At 42.5% G+C, this 22143-nt stretch overlaps 1 protein-coding gene across 2 annotated transcripts in view; it reads right to left on the bottom strand.

Annotated features, from left to right (window-relative positions):
- st6galnac3 (ST6 (alpha-N-acetyl-neuraminyl-2,3-beta-galactosyl-1,3)-N-acetylgalactosaminide alpha-2,6-sialyltransferase 3) overlaps positions 1-22143 on the bottom strand; it is a 278580-nt gene that overhangs the window by 203900 nt on the left and 52537 nt on the right. Inside the window, exon 1 of one of the 2 annotated variants that reach the window (XM_055152090.1) lies at positions 4304-4373. The exons of the other annotated variant lie outside the window; for it this stretch is intronic. Coding sequence (XP_055008065.1) covers positions 4304-4324 — 21 coding nt within the window. The 5' untranslated portion in view covers positions 4325-4373. Of the gene's footprint in view, positions 1-4303; positions 4374-22143 lie in introns of those variants that run through there. 2 annotated transcript variants of the gene reach the window in all.

A 22143-nucleotide genomic window follows, 5' to 3' on the forward strand; every position in this document is an offset into this window, starting at 1 on the left:
TTTTCTTCCTTTTAAACCCCACACCTCCCACCCTGAAACTCTCTAGTGATGGGCATATACAGCACACACACACACACACACACACACACACACACACATAGATACACATAAATACATATATAGAAACAAGCACATATACATTTATAATACATATATACAGCATCTACATAAACACACATACCCATATATACATATTATACATTATATGCAGGGCGGGGTATCATTAAGAAATGCCGATACAATCTATACCTCGATACATAGGCCACGATACGATACATATCTCGATACAGTGAGCTTACGATTCTATATGGCGATTCAATACGATATATTTCAAATCGATTCGATACGGTTCAATAAAAAATAAAGGCTAAATCATGGCAGTGATGCTAAAAGTCTTTGTTACACCATTTCTTGTGCAAAGTTCATGTGAAACAATTTTTATTTATTTATGTATTTATTTTGGGTAACTGGAGATTTACATCCTTATACAATGGAACTCTTTCATTTTAATCCTCAAAACAATGAAAATGTCAAATGTGTTGCATAAAAAAAGGTTCCTTCCTCTGAACAAGCAACAAAACTGTAGCGCTGTAACAAAATAATTTAGGAAAATATACAAAAAAATATTCATGGCGATATATCGATACAGCAGCCCACAATATCGATACTGTATCATCACATTAAACGACACGCTATATTGATATTTAAATATTTTGCACACCCCTAATTATATATATAGATTCAGGCTGAGTATGATTAAGAAGTTGCCGATATAATACATACCTTGATACAGTACACTTTTGATTCGATACAATATATTTCAAATCAATTTGTTATGATTGAATAAAAAATAAAAGCTAAATCATGGCTGTGATACTAAAAGTCTTTGTTAAACCACTTTTTGTGCAAAATTAATATGAAACTCACTCATTTTAATCCTCAAAACTGTAAAAATGTCAAATGTGTTGCATAAAAAAATGTCCTTCCTCTGAACAAACAACAAAACTGTAGCACTGTAACAAAATAATTTAGTAAAATATACCAAAAAATATTCTTGGAGATGTATCGATAGCAGCAGCCCATCACATTAAACAATACGATATATCGATTTTTTGGATGTTTCGATATTTTTGCACACCCCTAATATACAAATTCACAAACACATACAAAAAAAAAGAAAAAAAAGAAAAAGACGTCTAGGTTTATATTTCATCTATGCAAAACTGCAAATTTCCTCCGTCAAAACACATCAGCAGAAATTGCGTTATACAGACAACTACAAGTATACATATTTAGTACATTCTGTGAACATATACTATAATAAAAAGTCTCCAAGTAACAACATTAAACATCCACTTTTGAAAGATCACTCTCTCATTTGGTGAATAAGGAACAAAAACAAAGCCAGAAACGAGACCAAGCAACAAACTAGAGGCTCTATATCAATTTGGATGCCACAATAAAAAGTGAGTAGTGTTCTGATCGCTGCGATGCCGTTGTCATATTGAGATTCGGTGTCAGGTCTGAGTGATGGATCCAGCCAATCGCAGTGAAGGATGAGATCTCAGAAGGGGCTGCAACAATGACTCGTCTGAGGTCCTCATTAGTTTGAATTATAAATGTTTTTCCCGGTAACAGAACTCGCTCTGTGCCGTTATAATCCACGGCGAATCTCGGTGAATGAGCCCACGGTGAGCATAAAGTGTGTAGAGGAATGTGCGTGTCGGAGCTGTGGAGGTGAAACACGAGCGAATAAACGGTCTGTGTGCCGCTTTATAAACCTGATGGATCACAGGTCACAGCAGATGTTATGGACGGCTACACGGCTCCTATTTCTCCCAAAAAGACAAAACACGTCAAGATAACTAAATGTGTAGCTCTAGACACATAGTCTGGAACATATGACCAAAAAAAAGAATCAGATTTTTTCTTCTCATTTCTTTTCTTTCGTGATCTTAAAGCTGCGTCGTGTAACTTTTCTTGTGCTTTTCTGCATGGAGATGTTATTGCTTTGTCAGGAATGTTTCACAGTAGGGCTGGGCGATATGAAGCCAAAAATATACACCGACAACACCGAGCGCAGGAGCGGCCCGAGTCTGTGCCCGACACAAAGCCGACTGGGCCGAACCTGACCCAAACTCAAAATATTCCCTACATTTTTGTGAAACGGGGAGCTCTTGCAAATGAGAGCTGCTTTCTGATAGTATGAAGAACACAATAATGCCTGTGGCGTCCAGACCCAGAGTTAAGCAGATTTTGGATGTTTCGTGTGGACTTTTATTGGCAGAATAACAGCGCCTGATCTGTGTCTGATGTGCCAAATCTGTGTTCTACCTGCCGAACCGCTCCCTCACTCCTTTCATTCTCCCGGGGAGGGCATCTGAATCTCTCGCACGTGCTCATAGCCCCTTCCTTTGACCATTCAGACCCCCACGTGCACGTATCTACCAGTATAAGTGCACTAGGGATGGGCATTCGATTCAATTTTCTTAATCGATCGTTGGGAGAATTAACGATTGATTATCGATTAATCATTAATGTTTTTTATATTAAAGTTATCATCATTATTATTACTATCTGAACTACTAATCTGCATAAATAAATTAAATCTTTACGACATATAAACCGTAGTCACTCTACAGCCACATCAGCTCATTTAAGTTGTGTTTAATGCAGCTTTGCGCAACTCTCACAGAAAAAAAATTTAAAAACTGCATCGCTAATTTGCATAAACCAAGCAAAGGAAAAAAAAATGGCTCTTGTGCGCTGATGTGGCACGACTCAGTGGAATATAGGTTAGTGTGACCATATTTGCATTTATCAAAACCAGGACACCGTACGGGGGGCGGGAGGTGGGGACTCATCATCGACATTGCGCTACTCTCACCTGGCAAAACTTTTTCATGTTTTCGGTGTCCGGGTGAACTTTTTCCCACTGGACACCGAAACATATGTGCTGCTTTGTACACTGTGCACATGGTCTCCCACTTGTCCCAAACGCAACGGAAAGCGTGGAATTTCTTGTACAAATCATCGTTAAATACTCATTTGCGCTTCGGCACGTTGCAGACTGACCGACTGTTTGTGTCTCGCTCCTTCTGAGTACAGAGACACATGTACGGACCCTGTTTGTCCCCAGACACAGACGTTTGGTCACCCTACGCTACGCACAGCAACCTACATTCGGTTTGGTTGATTAAAATGAACGTAATCGATGAAATTCTTAATGATCAATTATCAATTAATTGACTAATAATGCCCATCCCTACCCCACACACATCATAAGCATTCTTAAAAATATAGCGATAAAACTCCTGAAACAGCGAGAAAACAATTCGGTTTTACTGCAAAGATGTGCTGCCAAAATGTTATTAATTGGGTTTACGTGCGCCGGTTCTAGCTGCAGTTGGGATCTATTAAGCACAGATTGCGTGTTTTAGTGCGTGCAGTGGGTTTGCATGGCGCATGTGGAGCACGCACTTTAAGTGAGTTTCATTGCTGACAAAAGCGCGCGTTGCATGCTAGGAATTATTCTGTTTGGCGGCAAGAAACACTAATTCAACATGACGGATGGAGCGAAAAAGCACGTAAAGGGTATTGATCCCGGTTATTTATCCACTCTAACGGCAGAGGACCCAAGACGATTTGACCAGAAATTGGTCATAAGCATCGATGGAGCCAAATCACCCTTTTCAACCCCTACAAAGCCTGGACCAAACCAAATTTCTGTTCGGAATCGCCAACTACCTGGACAAATATTCACTTTGGTGATATCCACAATGACTTGGTGGAAACTCCTGGGTCATTCACAGCAGAAAAGATGAAAACCTCCAAGAGTCTCGATGTGTTGTTGAACTTGTTGGAGTCCACGGTTTGTTAGGATCTTCTACGTTTGCTCTGCGGATGTTTGAAAGCCATTTAATTTGCCGTTAGCGGCAGGAATTTATCATTATCAGGGATAAATACTCGAGGTTACGCACTGTGTTTGACCGCTATCGTGTTTCTTGCCTCCGACCAAAATATTTCCCAGCATGCAATGCGGGCTTTTAATAACAATGACGTCATCTGAAACTCGCCTATAGGACAACTCCCACGCTGTTCTTTACAAACGACATCCCAGATCTGTGGAGAGGCGACCCGGCTCACAGTCAGATTGCAATGTGTAGAATGAAATCACACATTCCTGCTTTTGTTTTTTTTTTTGTTTTTTTTACATATACAAACTCAAAAAAGGTTGAACCTCTTTCACAAATTAACAAAATACTGCAAATATGAAGTATTTTTATATGAAATCTGATCTCACCCGCTTCCACTTAGGCCACATAAAATAAAATAAGTCCAGCTGCACCTTCAATAAAAATGAAACCCTTTCCGTCGTGTAGATCTCTTGCACAATATCAATCCAGGTCTGGACTGTTGGTTGGTCACACAGGTTTAAGCCACTTCCTTGTTATGCATTTTTACTTGCAGCCAATAGAATGCAGAGTGATTGCTTTGTTTGTTTTGTTAATGCTAGGTTACCGAGACACAAGGCATCAAATGACAGAAAGAAAAAAAATGAAAAAACATTTTGCAGATGTTGATGAATCTCAGATCAATATTCTTGGATGACTCCACATTCCTCAAAATATGGAAATGATTCAGAATGTTGTTTTTCTAGGTCTTTTCGAGCTATAAAACCACCTGTAATTGAATAAATGTAATGTAAGATGAGGAGTTCACCTTTAAAACCTTCAATCAGTGACACTGGCTTTAACAAAAAGTCCTCTCTGATACAATAACAATAAAGCAGGACAATCCTTCTGCACATTTTAACAAACTAAATAGTCTTTATTTTGGTTTAATAGGGTGAAGGAAGTGCATGTTTGTTTTGGTTCATTTGTCCATTTCACCTTGAGCTCCACCCAAACCACAATACAGCTCTGTGGTTGGTTTGAACAACTGGTTAAAGTGAAACTAAACATTACATCCACTTTTTTTCTACTACTCAACTATGCACAATATGCGTTCTGGCCCATTTAAGATGATTTGGAATTACAAAATAAACACCTCATGCATGGACAAAAGCTGCATTGTTTTTATTTTAGAGGTGTTTGGGGTTTTTTTTAATGGTACTTTCTGTAAGGCAATCTTACATTTTCATAGTCATAACAAACTCGAACCAGTCTGACCAGCTTGTCAAAACAATACTATTTACTGCTTTTTATAAAGAAACACAAGTAATATGCAGAATGAGTGAAGCATTTTGGCCCAGTGTGGTAAAGGATTTTGACCCCGCGGTGAGAATCCTATTATGGTATGTTGAACCCCCTATAGAATATTGACCCCCCTATGAAAATCTATATTTTATTAATAAAAAATGTGAATTCTATATAAAAAAAAATCTATATTAATACTATATCTGCGAAATAAAACATAATGGCATATTTAAAAGTGTTTTTTTTTAAAGAATTTAGATGCATTTTTTATGTCGATTATAACTTTTGAATGTTAAAAATTACTTAGTTGTTTAAACACATATTTTACTGAAAAATAAAGAAGTAGTTATTAATTAGTTAGGCTAATCAAAGTGATGTATAATGATTTGGAATCTTGTTAAAATAGACAGGGGTAATCAATTGAGTAGTTAAATAGGGGATACTTAGACTATAGTAATCTGACCCCCCAATATGTTTATTATAGTTATGACGATGTAAATTAAGAAATAATGTTAGTTAAATATTGACAATGATGAATTATATATAAAGGAGGCCAAACAACAATAACAACATGACTAAATTCAAGGTCATTATCCTTACAAACCATTGCCTAAATTGACATTATGATTAAGGATTATCTGAACACAGCAAAATAAAAACCAAACAATGTAAAATACAATATAAAAAGTGACAAGATTGTTATGTATATGCAATTTTAACAATACATTACATTTAGACAAAATACCAAGTCATTATCCATCAAAAACATTCCTTAAAATACCTTAAAAGAAAATGAATATATAGCAATATATAATAAAAGTAAATTACATGAGAAATAATGATTATATAAGTAACTAGTAAAGAAAAAAGTAAGGAGAGTCAAAATCCTATAGGAGGGGGTCACTTTACTATAGCCGTCAATATACTATGGGGGTCAAAATACTATCTCACACAGGCCGTGCACAGTGTTTTCTGTTTCTCATGTGGCCCCATGGAAAAAATAATTGTCCACCCTTGGTAAAACCTTTGTCCAAACTTGAGACAGTCCAACCACAGTTTTGTATCACGTGTCTCTCAAATGCAGAAGACGTCTCCTCTCCAAAATTCTCTTAACATTCAGAACAAAATATAGAGCTTCTTTTTTCTGAAATAAGTGATAGTTTGGTGCTTCCATTGTTGATTGTTTCTCAGTCCTTTATGTTATTTTTTCTCCTTTCTTATGTTTGTTTTAGATGCAAACAAAGCATCTCTCTCTCTGATTGGTTAATCCGCCTGTCAATCACTCCGTCTGAAATCAGGGAGACAGGACTCAGCTCCAGATACACTTGTCTTTGGGATGTTTTGACAGTTGTGGCTGGACAGGCCAGTGTAGCAGCTCTATCTGAAACCTGGTTGTGGGCGGAGTTTAACTGTAAATATCCAACAAACCAGTTGGATCAAGATATAAGCCGAGATATTGGCTGCAGTACATTCCAACGAACCTTTGGCAAGTTGTTTCTAGTTGTTGCTGTTATAAACTAGTGCTGGGGACAAAGGAAAGTAACACAAACAAGATGTGATGTAATATAAGTGGCTTTTATAAAGTAAAAGTAAGTAAGTATATTAACAAAAACAATGTGTTTTACATAAGATAAATAAAAAATTCCAAATACAACTAGACAATACCTCCTAATGGGATAAGTATAAATCAAAGAAAATACAAATGCCCAAGGAAGAGTCCTGCACAGGGTCGGGTACGGACAAATAGTTGCTGAAACGGGCGGGTTTTAATGTTCTGGAATTTTACGGGCGGGTAATAATTACACACGTGCGGGTCAGGACTATGTAAATAAGGACTAAACCAGGACTACACCAGGACTAATCTTGGACTTAAAGAGAGAGAGAGAGAACCCCGAGCGAGAGAGAAAGCGGAGATCTGCTCCGGTCCTTTCACCTGCGGTCACCTGACAGGCTACGCGGGCGCTCCTCGGTGCCAGGCCCGACAGTGACTCCTGGTTTAGTCCTGTTTTAGTCCTAGTTCAGTCCTGGTTTAGTCCTCCTGGTTCTGTCCTGGAATCAGCCCTGGGATAGTCCTGGTTTAGTCCTACTTCAGTCCTGGTTTAGTCCTCCTGGTTCTGTCTTGGAATCAGTCTTGGGTTAGTCCTGGTTTAGTCCTGTTTTAGTCCTAGTTCAGTCCTGGTTTAGTCCTCCTGGTTCTGTCCTGGAATCAGCCCTGGGTTAGTCCTGTTTAGTCCTGGTTCAGTCCTGGTTTAATCAATCTGGTTCGTCCTGGAATTAGCCCTGGGTTAGTCCTGGTTTAGTCCTGTTTTAGTCCTGGTTTAGTTATCCTGGTTCTGTCCTGGAATCAGCCCTGGGTTAGTCCTGTTTAGTCCTGGTTCAGTCCTGGTTTATTCATTCTGGTTCATCCTGGAATCAGCCCTGGTTTAGTCCTGTTTTAGTCCTAGTTCATTCCTGGTTTAGTTCTCCTGGTTCTGTCCTGGAATCAGCCCTGGGTTAGTCCTGTTTTAGTCCTAGTTCATTCCTGGTTTAGTCCTCCTGGTTCTGTCCTGGAATCAGCCCTGGGTTAGTCCTGGTTTAGTCCTGTTTTAGTCCTAGTTCATTCCTGGTTTAGTCCTCCTGGTTCAGTCCTGGAATCAGCCCTGGGTTAGTCCTGGTTCGGTCCTGGTTCAGTCCGTGGCATGTACTCGATCAGTGTTTCTTCTGCTCGGTAAATAAAGCCTGTGAAGTGACGACAGTCGAGTCGCGTCTTTGAATCCGTGTTCGTACTGAAGAAAGCGTAACCGTTTCATTTCATTTCGTGATTGTAATTCTTAAAGTCGTAACGTTTCAGCTCGTATTCTGATGGACACTTCAGTTAAAGTTATTTTAATTTGTGCATGATTCATCACGGGCACGGGCCGTTAACAGGTGGATTGTTAAAGGGTTTGGGCAGGTGAGGTGTGGGTGCGGGTCTCCAAAAACGAACCTGTGCAGGACTCTGGCATAAAGGCCGAGCCAAACTGGCAAATACAAACAAATAATGAGTCAATAACGACCTGTAGAGTCACAATTCACAAGTCAACCAGAGACACGTCGATCAGTGAGAGCAGCGAACTGAAACTGAGATCCATCCGCGAGGAGGGACAAGCGCCTCAGTTTTATGGGATGAGGCGATGTTTGTGTAGGAAGAGGATTGGAGGAGTGGGACGTCAATCCTCCAACCTGGCACGACGAACACTGGAGCCAGCCCAACAGCGATGGGACCACACCCCCGAATCAGGCGCCAGGTAAGACACCGCGTTATGCAAATATGAAAGGCACAAGCGGGAAAACAAACGGGGAGCGCCGGGCGAGGCAGAGCCAGTCCGCAAGCCGTAACAGTCGCAAATATATTATTATTTTTTTGCTGTAGTCAAATTAATAATCTCAAACACAAAACATGTTTTTAAATATGTAGCCAGGTGAACTGTAAAATACTGTTTTTAGAAATAGCTGCAATTCTCTATGTAACCAGTAGGGGGTGGTGTGGTCAGGCTGGGTGATTGAGTAGCTGCTAGAACAGGGGTGGGCAAACTTTCTGGCTCGCGGGCCACATAGGGTCCTAAAGTTTGACTGAAGGGCCAGACAGAAGTCAAGACATAACGTGTTAAGAGCTCAGATTCATTACGTTCTTATTCACATTTATCTAGGACTTCAGACGCGCTACACATTTCATCACTGCTGTGAAAGATTCAGAACATAAAACTGTTCAGACCTGTTCAACTGCAAACCACGAGTGAATGTATATCATGAGTTCACCATTTTCTAATATGACTGATAACAGCTCAAAAACAAAGCTCAGGCCAAACAACCACAGACACACACCTGTGAGTGTGATTAAACCTGCCTCCAAAATGTTGTAAACATTAATGTTGGCAACACAGAGTCCATAAGTTTCCTTGATAGATTTTTACCAACTCAAAATGGAAGCAGTGCAGTCTTATATCTTAAGCACCAACTACTTCACTCATGGTCCGAATAACTCCTGTAAGAACACTTTCCCATAAAGCATTGCGGCCAACATAATACGCCGCAACTCAATGTATATATAGTGCGCCATCTACTGGGAAACGCTGGAAATGCATGACAAATCAAACATCAACAAGGTTTACTATTGTAATTTATTCCAGTTCGGCGGGCCGGATTAAAAGGTTTGAAGGGCCGCATACGGCCCCCGGGCCGTAGTTTGCCCACCCCTGTGCTCGAAGCACGTGTGATGTCATCACTGCACAACAAGCTGAGCACCTCAACAAGAAACTGACATAAAACGGTGTGTATTAGTAAAAATGAACATTTAAATGACTGCTAAACATGGAAATAATCTTAGATATTGTTATATAATGCTTTAATAAGCCTCATATCCCAAGATTATTGTTGTATTAATTTGTAGAATTGAAGATTGATGTAGACTGACTTGCTGTCCTGAAAAGTGTGATCCTGCTGAGTTGCTCACGTAGGGGAAAAGTTGTTCTGCGTGAAGGCGTGAGTGTTAAACATGAATCACCTGTAATGTAAAGAACTTTTTTGTGAGACCAAATGTTTTATGTTCTGTAAATTTAGAGGGGAGAGAGAGCACTGTCCACGTCCTTCAGAGTGCTGCGTTGGTCTGGGCAGTCTGTCAGCCATTTTGTAAGTGAGTTCAAGTTGACCGTTACACAGTGTTAATGACTAATGTAATTTTATTTTGTGTACTTGCCAATTGAAATGGATACTAAGTGGTGTTTATTCTTTGGTCTATTGTAGGATAAGACCACTGCTGTTGTCTTTTATTTAGTGTTGTTTTATTTTATTTTTGAGAGAACACATTTTTGGTGGAACGAAGACAAAAAAAAAACAGATATTGTGAATCTGGACAGTTAACCATTTAAGTCATCTTCCAAAAAAAGCCAAATCAAACCAAAATTAATGCTGCTCTCTTCTGAGGACAGTCGGGAAATAAAAGTGACCCACATTATTACTTTTGGGAGCTGCCTGTGTCTGGTCCGTTATTCCTAGTTACACATGGCATTATTTTTTTGCTGTAGTCAAATTAATAATCTCAAACTCAAAACTTTTTTTATATACATCTATATAAATTCAGGCGATTACAACAGGGGGAGCCGGATCAGATGGAATCTCAAATACCGCCGGTCGAGTTAAAGCGTGAAGTTGAAGTGGTCAAAACGACGAGCTTCATATGACGAGCTGGGCTGATTTGAACCGTGTTTTTCCATCACAGACGAGCTGGAGGTGTGGGTCTGACGGAGAGAGATGGTTTCACACGAGGCCGAACGGAGCGATCATCATTAAAGTAAGAGCCATTTGTGAACGTGGAGTGGATATGAATAATGCACAAGACGGGACGACAGGAGAGAGGGAGGAGAGGAAGGAGGAGAGAGAAAAACAGAGGGAGAGGGAGGAGAGAGAGGGTGGACAGAGGTAGGGAGAGAGAGCGAAAAGGGAGGAGAGAGAGAGGGTGGAGAAAGGGAGGGAGAGAGAGAAAAGGGAGAAGAGAAAGAAGAGAGGGAGCGAGAGGAGGGAGAAAGGGAGGAGAGAGGGTGAGGGAGGGAGAGAGAGAGAGAGAAAAGAATGGAGAGAGGAGAGAGAGATGAGAGAGAGGGAGGAGGAGAGAGAAACAGAGGGAGAGGGAGAAGAGAGAGGGTGGACAGAGGTAGGGAGAGAGAGAGAAAAGGGAGGAGAGAGAGAGATGGAGGAGAGAGAGAGGGTGGAGAAAGGGAGGGAGAGAGAGAAAAGGGAGGAGAGAGAGGATGGAGAGAGGGAGGGGAATAGAGAGAAAAGGGAGAAGAGAGAGAAGAGAGGGAGCGAGAGGAGGGAGAAAGGGAGGAGAGAGGGTGAGGGAGGGAGAGAGAGAGAAAAGAATGGAGAGAGGAGAGAGAGATGAGAGAGAGGGAGGAGGAGAGAGAAACAGAGGGAGAGGGAGGAGAGAGAGGGTGGACAGAGGTAGGGAGAGAGAGAGAAAGGGAGGAGAGAGGAGAGAGAGGAGGGAGAAAGGGAGGAGAGAGGGAGAGAGGGTGGAGAGAGGGAGGGAGAGAGAGAAAATAATGGAGAGAGAGGAGAGAGAGGGAGGAGGAGACAGAAACAGATGGAGAAGGAGGAGAGAGAGGGTGGACAGAGGTAAAGAGAGAGAGCGAAAAGGGAGGAGGCAGAGATGGAGGAGAGAGAGAAGGAGAGGGAGGAGAAAGAGGGTGGAGAAAGGGAGGGAGAGAGAGAAAAGGGAAGAGAGAGAGGAGAGAGAGGAGGGAGAAAGGGAGGAGAGAGGGAGAGAGGGAGGAGAGAGAGAGAGAGAGAGAAAAGAATGGAGAGAGAAACAGATGGAGAAGGAGGAGAGAGAGGGTGGACAGAGGTAAAGAGAGAGAGCGAAAAGGGAGGAGAGAGAGATGGAGGAGAGAGAGAAGAGGGAGGAGAGAGAGGGAGGGAGAGAGAGAGAGAAAGAATGGAGAGAGGAGAGAGAGATGGAGGAGAGAGAGAAGAGCAAGAGAGAGGAAAAAGAAGGAGTAGAGAGAGGAGAGGGAGAGACAGATGGAAAGAGAGAGAAGAGAGAGGGAGGAGAAAGAAGGAGTAGAGAGAGGATGCACATTGCAAAAACCAAACAGCACATCTTTATAAGAGAGGGTCAAATTGGATAAGAAGTTGTGTTATATGTTTTATGAATTCTTTCCAAAAACACACAGATTCTGGTCAGGTCCAAAATAAGTGAGAGGTGGTTTCATTTTTCATTTTTCAGTTCTCAAAATGTAGAGTTTGTGTCCATTGTCCTTCTAAGATGATTCTTAACAGTGATGTAGAAGTTCGTAGTTTGTTTCCCTTTGCTTGTTGGTGATGATATTTGTGAGGTCATGTCCAAAAAATGTTTCCATTAAATATTGTCAATAAAGTTGAGCTACTAACAGAGCACGATTAAAGCTCCATTTGGGAGGTGCACTTCTGCTGATAGTCGCTCTTTTTTCGCGGCGACTCATTATAAAACAAGTTTAATTGAAGATGAAGCCGAGTAAGTTTGGTGCGCAGCGTCTTCACTCACGCCTGCTCAAGCCGACATCTTCAGACCCACAGGTTGGCTGGTGTGATTCCAGCTCCCACAGATGAATGCTGTTGTTGTGTCCTTGGGCAAGACACTTAACCCACATTGCCCACAGTGTCTGCGTACACTGGTGTGTGAATGGGTGAGTGGTTCCTTGTTGTAAAGAGCTTTGAGTGCCTTGAAGGTGGAAAAGCGCTATAGAAAAATGTGACCATTTACCATTTTACCATTCAGGTGCTGGCGCTGTCCTGCCGCTTCCCCAGTTTAGGCTCCTGGCTCCACTAATGACATCACTCTGTTGCAGCCAATGAAACAGCGGCAGGAGTAACCCTGTCGTCACTTTCACTGAATACATCTCAGAACGTCTAATAAACAAAATGTGAATTAAAAACTGTTAAATTAATACTATTGAGTTTGAAGAAATATCGGAATAAATTAATATTTTTGTTTATTAAAATAAAATGGTCTTCCCTACATATCTCCACCCATGTCCCTATGCAAACCTGCGCCCTTGCCCCTCACCGTCCCCTTTAGTCCTCCAGGTAGTGCCCAGTTTTATCAGCTCTGTTTGAAATGTGACTGTGGGCAAAGTTTAGGCGTTTAGTCTCACAGAAATAGTCAAAGTTTTTTAATTAAGATTTTCTGTGAAACTGCACCACAAGATCACCAAGCCACGCAAAGAAAAGACTATTAGAGAAGAACTGGACCAAAACAAACCGAAGATTTATTTTGTTGAGATGCAAAACGGGGCTGCACCATTTGTGAGTTTAGTGATTTTTCAGACAAGCACCGCGATTAGACTTGCAATTTATTTTTTAATAATGGGATTCTGTCCAAAGTTCACATTTTAACACATCGAGAAGAAATGACAAAAAGACTGAAAGCTGAAATGACAAAGTAATACAAGAATCACATTTCAGAACATGTTTGGACAGATATGAACTACAGGGTTAGTGTTTTTTTATGCACAAAAAAGGCTACATTTATACATAGTGTGTTAGGAAAGGAATATTTCCTCTCTCTGTTTTCCAAAATAACATCGTGCACGTTTTCAAAAGTTTTCGTTTACATCAACCCGCATAAATACGCCATCGAGTGCCATGATAACTACGCCAAGAACGTGAGCGGCACCTGGATTAGATTCAAACCTATAGCATTTATTTCATTACAGTTTTAAGTATTTGTCACGTGGAAACAAAGGGAGGACCCAAAAATGCAGGGCCGCTTTAAAATTCTTTTATAACAAACAAAAAATGATTAAGAAAAATCCATAAATTGAAACTAAACTGCCATGACAGGACAAGACAGTGACAAAGACACAGACAATGACAAACACAATGGACCAACAAAGGGCAGAGGAGAACAAAGGGTATAAATGCACACAGACATAAATGAAACACATCAGGGCGGGACAAACAATCAAGACAGGAAGTAAAACTCAACACTTCAAGTAGATGGGAAAATATCAAAATAAAAGGGCACACAACACTAAAGGAAAAAGATGCACCAAAAAAACAACCACAACAGAACATGAACCATCACAGTATGACTCAAAAATACATTGAAAAATGTGCATTACTGAGCGGGCTCGCCTCTCCACAGATCTATTAAAGAAATGGTAAAATTGCTGACCTCCGGGCCTCGTTGGTCTCTGGTCATGGAGATGATTCATGAGCTGTGTGTGTAAATGCAAACACATGAAAAGTGTTTCACTAGAAACTAGCAGCGACTGCTGCTCTAAATGCTTCATCATCATCATCAGAGCAAAATGGAAACACTGGTCGCACTAAATCCGTGTGTCATTCGTTCATTCGTTTTCAATATAAAACAAAAAATAGGAAAACGAAAAAGTAACTGTTTTCTTCATTATTTGTCTCCAAAACTGAAATAAAAAACTGTTTAAGTTTTCGATTTTGTGTTTAAATGAATAATGGAAAAACTGTTGGCTGTTTCCCGTTTCCGTGATTTAAACTGCGATTCCGGACTAAACCAGGACTGAACCAGGACTAAACAAGACCGGAACCAAACCAGGACTAACACTAGGACTTAGACCAGGACCAGACTGGGACTGAGACCGGGACTGAAACATAGGACTGAGACCGGGACCAGACCAGGACTGAGACCAAACCAGACTGGGACAGAGACCGGGACTGATACCAGGACCAGAGCAGGACCGAGACCAAGACCAGACCGAGACTGAGACTGGGACCAGATCGGGACTGAAAAAGGTTTAGTCCTGGTTCAGTTCGTATGCGACACAAAAGTCCGGCATCACAGTTACGGAAAGGGGAACATTTTCATTTAAACACAAAATCGAAAATTGAAAAAAACAAATCATTTTCCACTTTTTCATTTTGGTTTTGGAGACAAATAATGAAGAAAACAGTTGTTGTTTTTTTTTTTTTCTTATTTTTGCTTTTATATTGAAAAACAAATGAACAAATGACACACGGATTGCACTTTCGGTGCGTCATCTGCCTAAAACTCCATTTATCTCACTTTACACGCAAAAGCCAAACCGTAGTTTTCCAGAATCTCCGCTCTTTTTTAGCTTTTAGAAAGAATTGTTTTCAGAGGTGAATTAGTCATTTGTGTGTAAAAGATGAGTACAAACAAAGGGAAATGTCTCAGGTTTTAAAAATACCCGTGTGTCTGACTCACAGGGGCATTTCAGAACATGTTTGTACAGATCTAAACTACAGGGTTAGCAGTTTTTATGCTGTAAAAGACCCCATGGAGACACAGGGAGGGCATCTGACACTCAGGGACATTTCGGAACATGTTTAAAGAGGTCTAAACTACAGGCCCAGCAGTTTTTTTTATCTGGAATAGACAGCATTTTCTGTTTTATGGTACTAAAAGTTGCAGTCTTTGCGCTTTACTAATTTTGCTTCGATTCATCTTGCAGCTCAAATATAAAAATCTCTAAAACATTAGTCAAAAATAACATAATCTAATAGCTTTGGCTTGTTCTAAACCTCCTCTGATCTCTCCGACCTCCCAGCACCAGCGAGCTCTGCTATCTACAGACGCTTTGAACTTATCTGATGGGGAGTGGATTGAGCGTTGCGCGGCGTAACGGTGAAAAAGCCCCCTTAGCCAAAATGGCGCGCCCCCATCGCTCTGATCTCCCACATCAAACGTCCCGCAGAGGGCGCTGTGGGCTGCCGGGCCGGTCCGACATCAAGGACGAGGAGATGAAAAGTGTACGGCGGTTTAGCGGTTACACTGGGATTACATCAGGCGTCATTTCGTAGCATTAGCGGCCATCTTTGATCACGCCAGAAAGGGACGAACTTTGATGTGCCCGGACAGGACTCAAGAGGGTACTTAAGTGTCATACGCACCAGGAACATCAACCGAAATAGACTCGAAAGTTTCTAGAGTGCCGAAAAAAAAAGTTGAAAGGGAAGTGTAGGGAAGATGTAATGAAGGCCTGAAGGAAGAGAAAAAAGGTGAGATGCAAAGGACAGAGGCAGAGGAGCAAAGGAGAGGAGCAGATGGAGCAGAGGATGAAGAGGAGAGAGTCAGGTGGAGGACAGGAGAGGGTTAGATGGAGCAGAGGATGAATAGGAGACGGTCAGAGGCAGAGGAGAGGAGCAGATGGAGCAGAGGATGAAGAGGAAAGGATCAGAAGAACAGAGGAGAGGGTCAGAGGAGCAGAAGAGAGGAGTAGAGGAAAAGGTCAGATGGAGCATATGATGAAGAGGAGAGAGTCAGGTGGTGGAGAGGAGCTGGTGAGATGGAGCAGAGGATCATGAGGAGAGGGGCAGAGGAGCAGAGGATGGAGATGAGAGCATCAGAGGCAGAGGAGCAAAAGAGAAGAGCGGACGGAGCAGAGGATGAAGAGGAGAGTGTCAGAGGAGCAGAGGATGAAGAGGAGAGTGTCAGAGGAGCAGAGGAAAGGAGCAGAGAGAGTCCGGTGGAGAACAGGAGATGGTTAGATGGAACAGAGGATGCAGAGGGAAGGGTCAGAGGAGCAAAAGAGAGGAGCATATGGAGCAGATTAGAGGGTCAGAGGAATCGATGAGATTAACAGATGGAGTAAAGGACACGGAGGGAAGGGTTAAAAGAGCAGAGGATGCAAAGGGGAGGGTCAGATGGAGGAGAGGACGAAAAGGAGAGGGTCAGAGGAACAGAGGAGAGGAACAGATGGCGCAGAGGATGTAGAGGAAAGGGTCAGAGGAAGTAAAAGAGAGGAGCAGATGGAGTAGAGGATGAAGAGGAGAGGAATAGAAGATAAAGAGGAAAGAATCAGGTGGAAGACAGGAGATGGCTAGATGGAGCAGAGGATGCAAAGGAAAGGGTCAGAGGAGCAAAAGAGAGCAGTAGGTGGAGCACAGGGTAAAGAGGAGAGGGTCAGGGGAGCAGAGGAGAGAGTCAGAGGAGCAGAGGATGGAGAGGGTCAGAGGAGCAGAGGAGAGGGTCAGATGGAGCAGAGGATGTAGAGGAGAGGGTCAGAGGAACAGAGGGGCAGAAGAGAGGAGCAGATAGAGCAGAGGATGAAGAGGAGAGGAGCAGAGGATAAAGAGAAGAGAGTCAGGTGGAGGAGAGGAGATGGTTAAATGGAGCAGAGGATGAAGAGGAAAGGGTCAGAGGAGCAGAGGAGAGGTTCAGTGGAGCAGAAGACAGGAGCAGAGGATGAAGAGAAGAGGGTCAGAGGAACAGAGGAGAGAGTCAGGTGGAGCAGAGGATGTAGAGTCAGGTGGAGGAGAGGAGAAGGTCAAATGGGGCAGAGGAGCAGACGATGGAGAGCAGAGTGTCAGAGGCAGAGGAACAGAGGAGAGGAGTAGATGGAGTAGAGGGGAAGGGGTTAAAGGAGCAGAGGAAAGGGTCAGAGGAGCAAAAGAGAGGAGCAGATGGAGCAGATTATGAAGAGGAGAGAGTGAAATGGAGCAGAGGATGCAGTGGAGAGGGTCAGAGGAGGTAGAGGAGATGCTGAGATAGAGCAGAGGATGCAGAGGAGGATGCGTCTAGACACCCTCACCTATCACTGACAAAGATATGCAAATCAGTACCTGGCTGGTTTAGATTTGTGGCAATTTTCGTTTATAATTTGGAAGAGGAGATTTTCATTTGTGGCATGTGTCCTCGATGACCCCAATCTCAAACTGCATTCATGTAGCAGCGCCGAGATAAACAACAGCAGCCTGCCTCTGGTGGATAACACAACAGAATCGAGGCAAAAGGGTCTGCATCTGTGTACAATGTAAACAACTCGATTAAATTAGATCCTCTTCACTCTGACACTTTGATTTAAACTAGAAATAAACATCAAATTAACTTTTTTTTTGTGCTGTAATCTGTTTTTGAATCTGGTTTTGAATAGCATCTACTATCCTTTTCTGTCAAGTTTAGTGCAGTGACATCACGCTCTATGGTGAAATGTTCAGCGGTTACCGTGGTGACACAATGCGCACATTAGCAAACACAGTCACACACACACACAAAAAAAGTTCTGAGGTAGTTTGTAATCTCAGAAGCCAAGAAAACAAAATACAAATTGGATTAAGTCAGCTCCTTCTGAATCTGTGTATCATTCGTTCATTTGTTTTTCAAAATAAAACAAAAATAAGAAAAAAAAAAAACCCAACTATTTTCTTCATTATTTGTCTCCAAAACCAAAATGAAAAAATGGATAACGATTAGTTTTTTCAGTTTTCGATTTTGTGTTTAAATAAATGAAGGAAAAAACAGATAATGGCCGTTTCCCGTTTCCGTGACTTAAACTGCGTTGCCAGAGTTTTGCGCCACATACAGACTAAAACAGGACTAGAACAGGTCTAAACCAGGACTAAACTAGGTCTAAACCAGAACTGAACCAGGACTAAACCAGGACTAAACTAGGTCTAAACCAGAACTGAACCAGGACTAAACCAGGACTAAACTTGTGCCAGTCCTGGTCTGGCCCCAGTCTGTTCCTTGTCGCAGTCCCGGTCTCAGTCCCGGTCCGGGTCACAGTCCAGGTCTCAGTCTGGGTCTCAGTCCTGGTCTGGTCTTGGTCTAAGTCCTGGTCCTGGTCCCGGTCTGGTCCCAGTCTCAGTCCTGATCACCAGACCTGTCTATGCAGGCACACCTCCCGCGTAGAAAAACAAATCGTTATCTGTTTTTTCAATTTTATTTTGGAGACAAATAATTTTGGTTTTGGACACACATAATGAAAAAAAATTGTAGTTTTTTTATTTTCTTATTTTTGGTTTTATTTTGAAAAACAAATGAACGAATGATACTTAGATTTTTCTGGTCAGATTGTGTCAAAACAAAACTCAGATTAAAGTCTAATTTGACAGACAGAGCCTTCAGACAGAGCAGTGCCTACAGTTAGCATCACACTCAACAGGGAACGTTGCAAAGTATCAATATTTGCAGCTTTCTGGTCAAAAATGTAATCAATTTGTGTGTCATGGCTCTGGTGTCTACACTGCAACATCAAGAATGCTCTGTCCCACCTTGTGATGTCGTGACGTGGTAATTTTCAAGTTAATGTCTATACTTTTAGGGTTTCAACTCTTTTTCACTGACAAAATTTCAAAACTTTTCCATGACTTTTTCATGACCTAAAATGAATTTTCAGTAACTTTACAGCACCTACATGTGTAGAATTGATACTTTTAGTAGAACTGATCAGACTTTTAGAGCTAAATATGAAATGGTTCCTTTCCAGGTTCCACTCATCTTATGGTTTGGTTTTATAGTTTTTTAACATTTAAAATACTGTCAGTGCATTTATTGGCGTCTCTTTTAAACAAAAAATAAAAATAATCGGAAATAATCATAATAGTCTAATGAGAACTTAACAGAACGCTGTAGTTGCATGAAAGAGATACTAAAATTCCATGACTTTTCCAAAACTCTCATTGAATTTACAAAATTCCATGAAATTTACAGGTCTGGAAAATAACACTTTCAATTTCCATGGCTTTTCCAGGATTTCCATGACTGTGGGAACCCTGTACTTTTTACCTACTTTTTGTACTTTTTGCAGTAGAAATTGGCAACTGTAGGTCTGAAATTATCCAAATGATTCTAGTGGAGGCGTATGGAGTTTAAAAACACAGTGGAGCACTTCCTGTATGACAGATGACATCACGAGGTGGAATAGTACAAGATTGTTTTCAGTTTGAGACAAGAGCTCAGCCTAAATATGCAGGGTTTGTGTTTTAAACATGTGTGAATGAAACACAAACACAACCCCGAGTACGTTTTTGATGAGGAAAACAACATTATAAAACAGTGTAACATGAGCCCGTTAAAGTCCAACTCGGAGCTTTAGACAGAGCCGTGCCTCGAGCTAGCGCCCCACCCCGGGTAACGTCGACGCCAAGACTATATCTCCACCTCGAGTCCATCTATCTCAGCCCATTGTCTGCTCGGGCGGACACAAACACGCTCATAAAGCCCTCATATCCCTGTCATCTCTCAAGTGGACCGTGTTAGCATTGACGGAGGGCTATAACGCTAAAACTTTACGACCATTTTGTCCCTCGCCGCTCCCCGTCCGCTAACGCACTCGCCCAACGGTGCGCAACCCCTCGTACGCCCCCCCCGCGCCATCGCTCACGACCGCTCCATTGAGTCGCGCTGACGGATGGGTGCACGGGCGCAGAGATGTCCGCTACACCGGGGCGCCCAATCACGTCGCGCCCCTGACAGATCGTTTCGCCGGTGATTTGTTGCCATGACGAGGCGGGGAGATTGTCGGAGCTCGTCGGGAGAGATGGATGTGCGAACGCGGAGGGACTTTTTCAGGATTGAATGGTGACGCGGTTTGTAATGGGCAGCTATTAGAAAGTAAGAGTGAGGATTGAGCGGGTATTTGGAAGAGGATAAGCTTAGTCAGAGGTGGAAAGTATCGTAGTAATGGTGCAAGAAGTACTCAGGTTTGTGAAAGTACAGATACTGGAGCAAATAAATACTCAGGTTAAAGTAAAAGGATCAGGGGTTTTCAAATTGGGTGAATGTGAGCCTCCCCTTAGAGCAGTGCTTCTCAATTATTTTCTGTCATGCCCCCCTAGGACGAATAAAACATCTCGCGCCCCCCCTGACTATAGATAGTATCATTTGTCTATAAAATTGTTATAAGTACACCTGTGCGTAACACTGCCACCTTATATGACGCCAACAACGCTCGCTGGTTTACTGAAGTAGCAGTCACAAAGCGGGATGATTGTCGCAATATTCGGCACGTTTTTCGCTGAAAAATCTTAAGCGGCTTATCAGAGTGATTGTGGTGTAATGTATTTAAGTGACGCCTTAATTTATTGGGCTTCATGCTGTCGGCTGCCAACATTTTTAGACACAGTAAGCACACCGGTCTTTCCTCGTCTCCCACCGTAGTCACAGTGAAGCCAAGCGCTACATACGCTTCGTCATATTTCCTCGTCTTAGCTTTCGGGGGAGATTTTCGTTTGTCTCTTTATCTCCGTCTCTCTCCGTCTGTCTTCTCATCCCTGTTAAATATTTTTTCATGGTGTCACTTGAGGGTCTGCTACACTTCGTGTCTACACTTCATACTCAAACTCTGTGCTGTGTGCAAAGCGCGCATGCTCAGTGCAAACAAAACTCCTACACCACCGAGCGATGCTCCCTGCGCACACTCTGCCAATGAGAGGCTCTGCCCCCTAATGTAGTGGAAGTGCAATTGCACTTTATTCTAAAGGCCCGTTCAGACCAAAGCGTCAAAGTGTCCACTTTCTATGTAAAGTCTATGTGGACGCGCGACTAGAGCGTCCTGCGTTTTTGCGGCGCGTTTTCGGCGTCAGCGCGGCGCGAATCTGGCGTCAGCGCAGCGCGTCTTCAGCGTTTTGGCGTCAGCGGCCAAGACGCGCGTCCAAGGCGTCAGCGTCAAGACGTTGAAAATGCTGAACTTTTCGCGTCAGACGCGCCGCGTCAATCAATCAGGGACGAGTATCCAGTGACGCAGCGACGTTATTATCAGGAAGAAAGACCCGAGAACCAGAAACGAGAACCACAAACAGAACGGAGAATAAATATATAGCCACAATCACCGAGCCGATCGCGAGGACTACACCAGGACCGGACCAGGACCCAAACCAGGACTAGACTAGACCGAGACTAGACCGAGACTAAACAAGACTAGACGGGACTAACCGTGATTAGTGGACTAGACCGGACTAGACCGGGACTAGACCGTGATTAGACCAGGACTAGACCGGTATTAGACCAGGACTAGACCGGTATTAGACCAGGACTAGACCAGGACTAGACCGGGACTGATCCAGTGTCATTAGCGGAGTATAAATATAAACACGCCCCAGTCGTCGACCCGATCTCCTCCGTTGATGTTTTATGTCATAAAAACACTCTCTCAGTCTGGTCTGACATTGTTTCGGGAAAAGACCGGGACCGGGCTCTTGTTTCCAGGGCAACGGACGCGCATCAAGTATTTTTGTCCCGTTCGTCCACGGCGTCAAAGTTGCGCGTCGGGGGCGTCTAAACTCAAATGCAAACGCGTCCAAATAGAGGCGTCAAGGCGTTTTTTGACGCTTTGGTGTGAACGGCCCTTAAGACAGTAAAAAAAATCAAAATAAAAAAATAAAAAAGATGTCCCCGAGGTCAAACGCGCCCCCCTTGACGGAGCCTCGCGAGCCCCACTATTTGAGAAGCCTGCCTTAGAGTAAGAAAAGACAGTCGAGCCCCTTTCCCAAAATCCCATCTGCCTGCCCTCCCCCTCACAGACCTTTGAAGTAAATGCACCTTTTGTGTTCCTGATGAGTTACTGATGATTTTTTTTTTTTTTTTTTTTATATGGTATTTTGCTCATTTTTGCAACAGCAAATCATTTCCAACTTCATGCAGGCCTAATTGAGGCAACTTTTAACATCACTGAACATCAGAAGGACACCAGGACTAAACCAGGACTAAACCAGGACTAAAGCAGGTCTA

Source organism: Boleophthalmus pectinirostris, unplaced genomic scaffold, assembly GCF_026225935.1.
Source record: "Boleophthalmus pectinirostris isolate CB_2022bp ecotype Guang Dong unplaced genomic scaffold, ASM2622593v1 HiC_scaffold_16, whole genome shotgun sequence".
NCBI lineage: Eukaryota > Metazoa > Chordata > Actinopteri > Gobiiformes > Gobiidae > Boleophthalmus > Boleophthalmus pectinirostris.